At 50.4% G+C, this 12,833-nt stretch overlaps 1 protein-coding gene across 5 annotated transcripts in view; it reads right to left on the reverse strand.

The window, feature by feature from the left end:
* Positions 1-220: 220 nt before the first annotated feature.
* Positions 221-12,833, reverse strand: part of SEMA6C (semaphorin 6C) — a 128,048-nt gene continuing 115,435 nt past the window's right edge. For 3 of the 5 annotated variants that reach the window (XM_083591037.1, XM_083591039.1, XM_083591038.1), the window contains one exon: positions 221-3,742. In XM_083591037.1, the coding sequence (XP_083447163.1) occupies positions 2,505-3,742 (1,238 nt within the window). In that variant the 3' untranslated portion in view covers positions 221-2,504. The remainder of the gene's footprint in view (positions 3,743-12,833) is intronic. The other 2 variants (XR_014542641.1, XR_014542642.1) reach the window with 1 other exon arrangement.

Raw genomic sequence — 12,833 nt, forward strand, 5'->3', positions numbered from 1 at the left:
TGGTGCTGCTAGGCTCCCTCCTCCGTTGCTCATCCCCTGTGGTCAGCATGACCAATGGTTAGAGCTGACGAAGCCGGGAGTCTTTCAATATCTGGAGGTTCCCCACCACCACCAAACAAGATATAACCCAAACTGGCAACTCCGGAGAAAACTTACAAAACAGAGTCTCCACAGACGTCCCCGTTTCCAAATTCCGCGAGGAAAGAACGCAAAGGAACGGTTCTTCAAGACACAAAGAGATTATACATATATTTCAAGCATCGACTTGGGACAGATAATTCTGGATACCAAATGTACAGGTCCTCAGCTCTGCCGGACAGGGCCTCCGGATTGGTGTTCCTACACAGTAGGATAAATTTATTGTCTCTGTTCGTTCTCATATATGAAGTTAAACAAGGAAATATACACATCTATGAATACCTATGTACAACGCTTTTTAAAAAGACCTTCTGAGAGCAGTGTGCCAAACCAACCACCCTCCATGCGTGCGTTTCCCCCCTCCTTTTTTTTGAAAAAAAAAATTGGAACGGAGGCTTTCGACCTTGCCTGACACCCGCTTGGTTTGTATTCGTGGCAGGATCAACTGTCCTTTTCAAGGCCGCGGAAGCAGACGACGGCTGAATCCCTTCCAAAGGAGAGATTTCTCCCCGCTTCGCTTCTTGAATTGCTATCAAACCCATAAAGGATGCAGCCAACAGTTTTAGGGACTGATGTAAACATCTGGAGAGATTCAAACAGGGGTCTATATTTTTAAAAAGAGAACCCCCTCCCTGCTTTTTTTAATATCTCATAATTTTTTTAATATGGTTGCGTCTAATCAGCAAGGGAAATGGGGCTTTAGCCAGGCTTTCCCTGATTGCCTCTGGCGAGTCAGACATATTCCCAGGTGACAAAGCTGAACTTTTGTAAACTGGGGAGCTAGCCTGTCCTTCCTGTGTTTTGCTTGCTAGTCACCAACCCACGCATGTTCTCATACGTGGGGCAAATTCCTTGGAAACAAGGCCGCCGGAGGTCTTGAGGACTAGCGACTTGTGCGAACTTGGTTTGCAAAACCGGCTTAATTCGCGGAGCTAAAAACGAATAAAAAAGGAGGGGTTAAGGGCCAAGGGAATAAATGGACAATCTTAACTCCGGTGTCGGAAGGTGGCGGTGAAAAGTCGGTGAATGAAAAATATGAGGTTTAAGGGGATCTCAAATGCTACATTCTGCTCTCCAGAAGGAGCTGGGATCCGCACGGTCCAGAATATTCTTGCCGAAGAAGTAACTCGGAAGCAACTGTTCAAGAGTGAGCCACAAGCTTGTCCCTGTCCCAGCTCCACCTTCGGTCCAAAAGTCAAGCCCAACAACTTGGAATAGTTCTGGAAACTATTTCTCCAGGGAGACTGTCCCCAACTTTCAGAGTCCGCTACTTCACATTCCCAGGATGGCTGCACCAAAGAAATAAAATAAACGGACACCACGTTCTGGTCTCGAAGAAAGAAAAGTGCTACAATTTTGGTTTGGGGGACAAGGTCTTCCCTCGGTGGGGGACACCCAACATGCTACATTCTAGACCCAAGGAAGGGTGCCGATAAAATGGCTCCAAAGGCAGATTTTGTGCCGGAGGCGGCCGTGGCCACGTCAGAGACTCATTTCCAAAAGCAATCCTCCTGTGTGTGTATAGGGTACCCAGCCCCAAAGCTAGCAAGGCCTGGGCCATTGTGGCTTTCAAGCCTGCTGTGAGAATATGGTGAACCTCAAATGAAGATCGGAAGCCAATTCAAGGTGGAAATAGCCTAAATTGGCCAAAGTGGTGAGCCTACCGTGATTTTTGCCCAGAGGGTGCAGAAACCCAACATTCTAGGAAGCTCAAGAGTTTGCGTTCTGCTTTAGCAACCTTCTAGTCCTCAAGTCCTCAAACGGGGGCGATCTGGACACAGAAGTCGCCCGGACTTCTCCTACAACAACCAGTTGCTACTTTCCTTCTCCCTTTATGAACCCCATCTCGGCCATCTACCTCCTTGCCCCCCAAACGAGCCTGCCCGAATTTTCGGAAGCAGAATTGCATGAAGGCGAGGCGAAAAGAACTGTGGTAACCTCTATTGGTGCATCAATTGCGGGTGCCCGGGATTCAGGAATGGCCTTTGCCCCTCAAAGCCACCTGTCTGAATGCCTTCGAAGACAGGAAAAAGGAGCGGAATCTGCTTATTTTGGCAACTTGGCTCAGTGGTCATGGGGAGGACCGGATAGGTCAAAGGAGCTGCCCGCAGCACGAGGCAGCCAATGGGGAGAGAGGAAAACCCAGCGCTTCCCCTCCCACCATTTCTCATATGCAAACGCCTCCCCCCCGGCGAACCGCTGCAAGGCACGCTGGGAGTTGTAGTCCAGTTGTAGGCAGGTTGGCAGAAGCGAGTCTGTCCGCTTGCCTTCCATCTTGAAACGGCTACGGCGGCGGGGGGCTCCACTTTAGGCTTTGCTTGCCCCCCGGTACAGCTCCGGGCGTCCGAAAAACAAACCCTGGAGGCTCAGTAACTGAACTGCCTGGAGGACTGGGCCGGGGGCGAGGACGGCATGAAAAGCCCCTGGGCACCCCCTCCTGGCTTGACCAGGGAGACCGATCGCTTGATGCCCCCGTGGCTGGCCAACGGGACCTGATCGCCGTAGCTGTGCTGCCGGGAGAGGAAGATGGCAGGATGGGCACCCTCGTGGGGCACCGAGGTCCCCGTGGAGTGCATGCGAGTCAGGAGAGACGAGGGCGGCCGGCCTGCCTGGCCCAGGCTGTGGTGGCGCGACAGCATGCCCCCGCCAACGTTCACCAGCTTGGGGGCGGCGCAGAGCGAGTGTCTGTGCGGCCGGGCGCCCGCTTTCTCGCCGGCCGCAGGCGGGTCCGGCGGCACGTCCAGCCTCCGCGGCAGGCTGTCCCTGGGCAGCGTGGAGGAGCTATAATACGGGGCACTCTCCACGTCCGGGATCTGGGGCTGCACCCGGTTGGCGAAGGAAACGGCCGCGGGGGCGAAGCGGGGGCCAGCCAGGCCCTTGGCCGAGGAGCCCTCGGCTTCGTGGAGGTGTTTGAGAAGTTCCTCAAGGGCGGCCACCTCCACCCCTTTGGGCAGGTAGCACTGGGAGTGCCGCACCAGGACGCGTTCTGGGTTCGGGATCTTCTTCTCGTCCAGGTAGCCCGCCAGGGGGGCCTCGTAGCCGCGCAGGTGCCCGGGCCCTGCCACGCCACTGGCGAACGGGAAAGGGTGGGCGTTGGAGACGGGGGTGTGGAACAAGGGCACCTTCCCCTGCGACTCCTTGGCATTGTTGAAATTCTGGTTCTTCTCCCACTGGTTGCGAATGGCTTTCATGTTCTTGACGGGAAGCTCCGGGGTGGATTCCGGGGTGGGCAAACCGGACAGCTCTGGGTGGTGGTCCTTGACGCCCGCCTTGGCTGCGACGGAGGTGGCCGGCGGTTCCTTCTCGCTGGGGAGCAAGGTGGTGTACAGCTTGGTGGCGGCGCCTTCGGCCAAGGCGTCTTTGGCCTGCGCCTCCAGCAACCCGTTCATCTTGGCCAGGCTCCGCAGCGACAGCGGGCGCTGGAGGCCGCCCTCGGAGTCCTTCCCGGCCCTCTTGGCCTTCTGGAAGCTGTGGTTGCAGTAGCAGGAGACCAGCAGCCCCGAGAGGAAGGCCCCCAAGACGAAGGCCACGAAGATGCATCCGATCAGGAAGGTGAAGTGGACCGTTGGGGCGTCCTCGCGACCGCCCGACTCCTGACGCACGCCTGGAGCCAGAGAAACAGAGAGTTAGGGGGCTGGGTGCCAACGTGGCCGCCTCGCTTTACCTGGCAGGTGTGAGGGCATCTCTGGCCCTCCAGGTTGGGACAGCCACCTGACCTGCCGGGGTCAAGACGTGATCTCTGCGGGTTGGGCTAGATGACCCTTGGAACCCTTTCCAGCTGCCCAATTTTATGATTTGATGTTGCCCAACTACAACTCCCACCAGCCCCAGCATGCATAAGGAAGGATGATGGGAGTTGTAGTTCAACAATATCTGGTGAGGGCGGGGAGCAAATTTGCCTCATTCGTATTATACCGGGTTGTGGCCAACACAAGTCTTACTCAGAGGAGACCCACTGGAATGACTAAGACTAGAAGTAGAATTGTAGTGCTAGAAGGGACGAGGGTCAACCTCCTGCAACGCAGGAAACGTTTGTCCAACAGGGGACTCGAACCCACAACCTTGAGATTAAGAATCTCGTGCTCTATCCCATCGTCCTGTTCATTAACTTCTATGGGTCTACGCTGAGTAGGGCTTGCGCTGCGTACAGCCCACCGCTCAGGTCCTTCCGAATACTAGGGAAGACTGGGAAGAGTTTCAGGGACGGGGCAGAAATTTTGGACTTATTCCAAAGTCTTTCCTACTTTCCAGAAGTGGCAGCCAATTTTTTAAAAATAGAGTTACTACCGAAATTTCACCTCAAGCAGACTTGAAAAGAAGAACAGAAGAAACAAACCCTCAACGTGGAAGAATCTCATATGAGAAATTTGGAGATCAGCCCAAATGAGAAGCAGGTTTTGCTGTAAAGATTAGCAGAACATCACAGCTAGGAAGAGAGCCGTGGGCGTATGACTAGCCAAATATCTCAATCTCTCTTGGATTTTTTTTCTGTCTACACATCAAAACAAAACACACAGGTCACATCCACACCATACATTGAAGGCACATGACACCCCCAAAAAAGAATTCTGGGAACTGTAGTTTACCCCTGCGGCGCTACAATTCCCGGCACCCAGAACAAACTATGTTTCCCAGGATTCTTTGGGAGATGTCAGGTGTGTTAAATGCGCTTCAAACGCGCGGTGTGGGTGCGTCTGCTATTTCTCCTCCGTGGAAAGACAGAACGGCGATGAGGTGGAATGAGGAAGGTTGAGATGGGCGATGGAAAATGGAAATGGCGCCTGGTGGTTCAGCCGGGTGGATTTTGCAGGCGTGGGGAGATGGCGCCCCTCTTTACCCAGCCGCCACAAAGCTTCAAGGCTCCTCCTCCTCCTCCCTGTGTGTCCAAGGAAAGAGCCGGTACGATTCACAATGCGGCCCTCTACAGGTCTACTGATGGTGACAGCAGCAACGAAATTAAAAGACGCCTGCTTCTTGGGAGAATAGCAATGACAAACCTAGATAGCATCTTAAAAAGCAGAGACATCACCTTGCCAACAAAGGTCCGTATAGTTAAAGCTATGGCTTTCCCAGTAGTGATGTATGGAAGTAAGAGCTGGACCATAAAGAAGGCTGATCGCCGAAGAATGGATGCTTTTGAATTCTGGTGCTGGAGGAGACTCTTGAGAGTCCCATGGACTGCAAGAAGATCAAACTTCTCCATTCTGAAGGAAATCAGCCCTGAGTGCTCACTGGAAGGACAGATCCTGAAGCTGAGACTCCAAGACTTTGGCCACCTCATGAGAAGAGAAGACTCCCTGGGAAAGACCCTGATGTTGGGAAAGATGGAGGGCACAAGGAGAAGGGGACGACAGAGGACGAGATGGTGGGAGTGTGTTCTCGAAGCTACGAGCATGAGTTTGACCAAACTGTGGGAGGCAGTGGAAGACAGGAGTGCCTGGCGTGCTCTGGTCCAGGGGGTCACGAAGAGTCGGACACAACTAAACGACTAAACAACAACAGGTCTACTCGGAAGTCAGTCCTGCAGAGCTCCATGGGGCTGACCCCTAGGAAGTGGGGGGCTGGAGCAGGTTGGAGGAATTTCAGTCTATTTCTGGTTTGTGCCAATGTTGCATTGGCCGCCCCACCCCAATCTGTGGCCCGATTCCCCCCAGCAACCAGCCTGAACAATAGCCAGAGAAGTTGGGAGTTATAGTATGGCAACGCTTGGAGGGCACCAGGCTCCCGATGGCTGCGCTAATCGAGAGCGCCTTCCTTTCCTGCAGAAGGTCCTGGGTTCAGGTCCCGAGATCTCCCGGTGGGTCTGGGGACAGACTGTCTGCTTGAAACCCTGGACAGCTGCTGCCGGTTTGTGTAGACAATATTAGGCGGAATAGCAGCTCTGACTCAGTGCTCCCAGGCTTTGTGTATGCTCAAAGGTTCACAGAGGCCTTGGCCCTGGAAGAACAGCCAAAAACCTTAACGCAGATTAAAAATGCCTTATGCCTTTTTAAACATTCTTATTTTAAGATACCCTTTAACGAGCCCTTTTAATGAGCTCAAACGGTACAATTAAAAGAAAATGGATCATTTAATATGGCTTTAAAAGGCGCTAATGTGAAATTTCCATTTATACCGCACTTTTAATGGACCAGAATAATGTATATATTACTATTTAATAATAATAATAATAATAAAAATCTTTATGCTATGGAAGATTGTGTCTCACTTACCCAGGGCACGGGAGAAGTCTAGAGTTTTAAAATACAATATTAATCTCAATTATTTTTAATCTTGCCACTGCTTTTTTTTACAGAAAAAGATCTTTACTGCTGCGTCTCTACTGCAATTTTGCCAGGGCGGAAAAGGCAGAACATTATATGTATTTTAGTAATGAAGTTCATTTGTTTTACTGGATTCCTGCTCCCTCCCTCCTCCCCGGTTAATTATCTTTGATGCTTTCACTTTGGGCTTTTAGAAGTCTGAACGCCCCAATTTAATTAATTTCAGTATTCGAACCCGATTCTGCCTTCCCCTGTGTAAATAACGATCATTGAGGGAAAAGACTTTCGAAAGGCAGAAAATATGCTCTCATTTAATATGGGAGGAGGGGACCCTCAGGGCATTGCTCACAAGCGGCCCTCCACACCTCTCTTCTCTGGCCCTCAGAACTCTTCCATCCTCCTTGAGCGCTTTTGCCTGCCTGGAAGGAGACCTTGAAATACAATCACCTCTCTCTCTCTATCTGCAAATATCGTGACTTTTCCATGGGCGGAGCCTAGTATGCATCAGGGGGGTGGCCTCTTTGGCCCCGCCCCTTTGGTCGTTGACCCCGCCCACCAGATTCGGGGCATGTGTGTGATGGAGAATAGAGCACAAAAGCTCAGGAGAGCGAGAGATGGGCATTCTGCACATGCTCAGAGGCTTTTCATGATTCGTTCTTCTATTTTCCTAGAATTCCCTTTTAACTGTTCTGCTACTTTAACGGGTTTCATTGCGCTTTTCTAAAATAGCAGACGCTTACTTCCGTGTTTCGATGCAATGGTTTGATCGTGTGTTTTAAATGCGTGCGCTTATATTTTTTGGGCAGGTGATTTTCCGCTTGCAAATGGCTGGGGAGTCACCTTGACAATTAAACAGTAATATATGATTATTAATGATGATGGTGATGCTACTACTAATAATAAATTACATTTATATACTGTTCAATTATTAGGGTGACTTCCAAGCAAATAATAATAATAATAATAATAATATAATAATAATTACAGATAGGTAGCCGTGTTGGTCTGCCATAGTCAAAAAAAAAAAATTTTTTTTTTCTTTCCAGTACCACCTTAAAGACCAACTAAGTTAGTTCTTGGTATGAGCTTTCGTGTGCATGCACACTTCTTCAGATACACTGAAACAGAAGTTGCCAGATCCTTCTATATAGTGAGAAGGTGGGGAGGGGTATTACTCAGAAGGGTGGTGGGAATGGGTGATTGGCAGATAGCTGTGATGAGCCTGTTGATGTGATGAGCCTTGCTTTTTCCTGTAAGACCTATTGCAGTCGTTAAGAGTCATCAACAGGCTCATCACAGCTATCTGCCAATCACCCATTCCCACCACCCTTCTGAGTAATACCCCTCCCCACCTTCTCACTATATAGAAGGATCTGGCAACTTCTGTTTCAGTGTATCTGAAGAAGTGTGCATGCACACGAAAGCTCATACCAAGAACTAACTTAGTTGGTCTTTAAGGTGCTACTGGAAGGAATTTTTTTTTTTGTTATAATAATAATTAGATTGATATCTGGCACTGTCAGCAAGTTCAGAAGCAATAGTTTGTCTCGAACTGAGTTTTACTCAGAGTAGAACCTATTGAAACCAATGCACGAAAGGGAGCAATGTCAATTCACGTCAAGGGCTCTACTCTTAAGCAGGCCTAGCAATGGATCTAACACTCTGGTCCAGTGGGAGGCTAGAACATTAATGGAGTGTTAGGAGAAAATTGGTTTTCTTCTTAAAATATATGTTATTTTTTTTGAGCAGGATAAGTTAGGGGTGTGTGTGTGTATAGAATCCACATGCTTTAAATTAATTCAGAACCAGAGGCAAAGACTCAGCCAAATGGCTCTGGGATGCGTTTGTTCCTCACAGACCTGGATGATCAGGAAAAGCCATCAAGGAGCTGACCGTTTCGTTGTTAAAAATGTGGAAAAAGAATAAGACTGGGGTTTTTTTGCGGGGCGGGGGGAGAAGGTGAATAGGGGGGAAAGGAATAAAAGAAAAAACAGATGGCAGGAGGGGGGAAGGGACAAAGGAAGGCCTAAAAAGCAAAAATCTGTATATATAAAAAAGGAAAATACTAGGGGAAGATGACAAGGGAAATGGTGGCTGCTGTGTTTTTCTCCTTGAGAGGGTCAGTTCCACCCTGAATTGCGCCCGACAGTTTCTCTCCTTCCCACTTTTGGAAGAGAGGAGAAACGGGCGCCTTCAAACTGGCTCAAACTCTGCAGACACCAAACTGTGTAAGCACCAAGGTTTCACAGAGTTCTGCGTCACATGCGACGAAGAGCTCTGTGTTACCCAGAAGATTGCATTCAGCGACAGAGGTCCGCATGGTTTTGACCTCACCGCTTTTAGAGGGGTGGGATCCAGCTGCCTAAGGGGTTGCTGCTTCTGACAAGCCACCTGCGCAAGCCTCGGCTGTGACCCTCGAAGGTGGATGTGAACCGAACGCACATTTCTTCCGTTTAGCCTCCCTGCCCCTTCTCCTCCCCTCTCCTCTCTAACACCTCGTATGTGGGTCAATTTCACCTGCTCAGGCCTGGCCATGACCTGCCGAAATTGGGGGTCCCGTTTCGGAATGGAGGCTCCTAGGGGCCAGAGACCTATCTGCCTTGACAAACAACCTTCCCTTAACCACGGATATTTATTCTGTTAAAGGGGACGGATCTTCGAAGAGGGAAGGTATTCGGGACACACAGCGAGGAGGAGGAGGAGAAACCACGAAGCTTCGGGGCCCAATAATAGTCAAAAGTGATCAGATAAGGGGGCAGGAATGGGGTCCCCTCTTCTTCCCTCCCCTCCCAATCCTGCGCTCCTTTTTCAGAAATCTTGATGGTGACCAGGAAGACACACACAAAAAGAAGTAAGCCTGCTATTCACTTGAACCAGACTTATCGGCTGCCGGGGAGAGGGCTGGCTCCAAAATAGAGCCCATCCACGTGGCACCTGGTCTTCTCTGCTTCTCGCGTGAGCAGAAAAGTTGGGGGATTTTTTTGTGATTATCCAAAGGCCACGGAAAACTCTGGACCATGGCAGTTCCAGACACAAAGGCACGTCCGGTGGGTGCCAAATGCGGGGCCCGCCCCCTTCCCTCCCTCCCGGCAAAACACATTTTTCGTACGATGCACAACCTGGGATGGGAAGAACAGGGTGAAATATTTTGCGGAACGGGCCAGCCTCTCCTCTCGAGGGTGCGATAAACCATGCGGTTAGTAACCGGGAAAATCTCTTTCAGGAGAAGCGCAGACTCTTAGCCCCCGCTTTCCCCCTCCCCCCAGGTTACCCGGAGCAATCGTGCACAAGTGTGTTAACACGAGGGTCATGAGACACGTGCGGAAAAGGGCACCCGTTCCACGGGGAAGCTACCAGGCTGTTAGAGGAGGGTGCAAGGCGCTGAGAGGAAACACGGAGCCACGTCAGACCGGCTGCCACGCATAACCAGACCATGCGCCTCAGGGGCTCACGTTCACCAGCCAATGGCGTCGCACGATGGTGTTACGGAGAGTCCGTATTATCCAAACAGATCCCACCTCTTCTGCTCATCTCAGCAAATTTCTCTTTCTGGGCCTCCATGTGGGGACGGCCTAATTCGAACCTGGTGCCTTTGGCCCCTATTGCCTTTTTGGCACCAGTCAGATAAACACTACTCAGATAGATGCTTCTAGGAAGCATAAAGTCACGCCTGTTAATTGCAAGGGAGCTAACCTCGCACAACGCAGCGCTTCGTCCTCTAAACCAGCCTTTCTCAACCTGTGGGTCCCCAGATGTCGTTGAACTACAACTCCCATCACCCCTAGCTAGCAAGGCCAGAGCTCAGGGATGATGGGAGTTGTAGTCCAACAACATCTGGGGACCCACCGGTTGAGAACCGCTGCCTAAACTCTCTTTAAAAACCTCTCCCTCCTTCAATGCTGGGACCTTGAGGGTGATCGGAAGAGTCTTTTCAGACTCAGGAGTGGCTTGGTGATGGAATGCCTAGTAGGATGGAATAAACCTGCGGAACTCCAGGCCACAAGATCCGGCGGTGGCCGAGGGCTTAGAGGGCTGGGGAAAGGATGAAGAGAGGTCGTAAGAACCTAAGAAAAACAGTGCTGGATCAGACCGGCGGCCCATTTAGTCCAGCCAAAAAGATGCCGCAATGGGAAGTGAAGGCGACTCTCCCCATTTACGACCCCCAGCAACTGGTATTCGGTGGAGGCTGATAGGCTGTCCATGAGCTCGTGTAGTTTAAAGCCACCCAAGTTGGTGGCCCCCTGCAGCGTTGAGTTCCACAGTTTTATCCATGCTCTGCGCATGAAAAACTCCTTCCTGAGTCTCCCAAACTTCAGCCTTCTTGGATAACCCTGTGATAGGTGACGATGGGGAGAAAAGCGTCCTTCTGGCCACTTCCTCAGTACCACAAATAATTCGAGACGCTCCTTACAGCATCCCCCGCTTCCTGGATTTATCTTTTGAGATCTCTTCCCCTCCTCTAAGTTCATTTGCAGCTTAATAGGCCCAAAGTACGTCAGCCGGCGCAGCAGAGATGATCTCGCCTTCGGATTTTTCCCGCGGACAGACAGACTCTCCCACTGTCTCTGCCCGGCAATTTCTATCTTCTGTGTTCTTCAGGGGTCAGCGGACAAAAGGATGTGTCCCCCCCCATCGCATTATCCGTGCCTCAATTCCCGCCCCCCCTCCCAGTCCACAGAACAAAGTATGAGGTGCGCAGGTTGGGGGGCCGAATTTTGTTAGCTTTCGGGAGTTGCAAAAATCCCATCATTTTGTCGGAAAGAAAGAAAGGCAAACCACTTCCCACGGAGAAAACAATGAAGCGCAGAAAAAAAGGGCCTCCATGGAAACTCAATTTCTTTCTTTGCTTTTTTATATTATTATTTTTTTTTGTAAAAAGGAAAAACACTGGGCTTGCGGAGGAGAGAGGGACAGAAATAAACAAGGCGGCTTTAAAACCCAATGAATGTCAAGGGCTATATAGCTAGCTAGCACTCCAGCTTTTTCAAAAGAGGGCATTAAAAAAAAAAAAGACAAGAAAAGGTGCCGGTGCTTGAAAGGAGTAGATTAACCAACTATTTGTCGAGTTGATTAATCTGTCAGGACCCGTTTGTAAGCATGTGGGCAGGAGAGTTTGAAGGACAAAGCTGTCGTTTTTTTTCAGAGGCGGCTTGGGCTTTGTTAACAGGGGAAAAGAGGAATGAACAATGTTTACAGCCAGGCAGCCCTTTTTCTGCTAACAGCCGCCGTTGAGCTCATCGGGGGCTGCACAAAAAGATCTGTATCGAGCCTTGCTTACCGTCCTGCTTCTCCAGCACAGGCAAGGTTTGATGCCTTGGGGGGGGGGGCTCCAAAAAAACAGGGCATGGAAAACACCAGCCCTCTGCTGCTGTTACACCTGCTATACTGCTCCTGGATCTGGAGGCTCCATTTAAGTTCTCAAGCCTCTGATCAGCCAACCTGCCCTTTCCTAGCTGTTACCGTATTTGTCGCTCTATAGGACGCACCAGACGATAAGACGCACCTAGTTTGGGGGGGAGGAAACAAGGAAAAAAAAATTCTGAATCCCAGAAGCCAGAACAGCAAGAGGGATCTGGCTTCTGGGATAACCGCTGAAGCTTCTCCCAGGCAGCGGGATGAAGGCTCCCTCTGCCCGGAAGAGGCTGCACGCGGGTAAGCTGCCCTCTGTACCTTCCCACAAGAACCGCGCGCTCTTTAAAGGGAGCGTGGTTCTTGGGGGCTTTTCTGGGAGGTGGGGGAAGGGACAGAGCCCCCCACTTCCCGCAAGAGCCGCGTGAAGCCTCCGCAGGACAGCGGGGAGCCTTCGTCCCGCTGCCTTACAGAGGCTTCGCGGGGGCTATCCAAAAGCCAGAATAGCTGTTCTGGGTTCTGGCTTAGCCGCACAGCCTGCATTAACTCCATAAGACGCACACACATTTCCCCTTACTTTTTAGGAGGGAAAAAGTGAGTCTTATATAGCGAAAAATACGGTATATCCCTTCCAAAAACCTGAGTGATGCCCCTTGTCTAACTCGCTTCCAACCCCCTCCTTGAAACCTCGTCTTTTCTGCAACCCTTTCATCAGAATCCCCTGGTCTCTGCACCCTGCTTTAAAACCAATACAGCGGTACCTTGGTTCTCAAACTTAATCCGTTCCGGAAGTCCGTTCCAAAACCAAAGCGTTCCAAAACCAAGGCGCGCTTTCCCATAGAAAGTAACGCAAAATGGATTAATCCGTTCCAGGCTTTTAAAAACAACCTCTGAAACAGTAATTTAACTTGAATTTTACTATCTAATGAGACCACTGATCCGTAAAATGAAAGCAATGAACAATGTACCGCGGTCCCATAATCAATCAATCAGTCAGTAGCTGAACTGGGTTCCACACAGTTGCAAAAACAAAACCAAAAAGAGCTGCAAAAACAAAAACGCAAAATAAATAGCAAAAACAGA

Source organism: Podarcis filfolensis (assembly GCF_964270895.1).
Source record: "Podarcis filfolensis genome assembly, chromosome: 16".
NCBI classification, from domain to species: Eukaryota; Metazoa; Chordata; class Lepidosauria; order Squamata; family Lacertidae; genus Podarcis; species Podarcis filfolensis.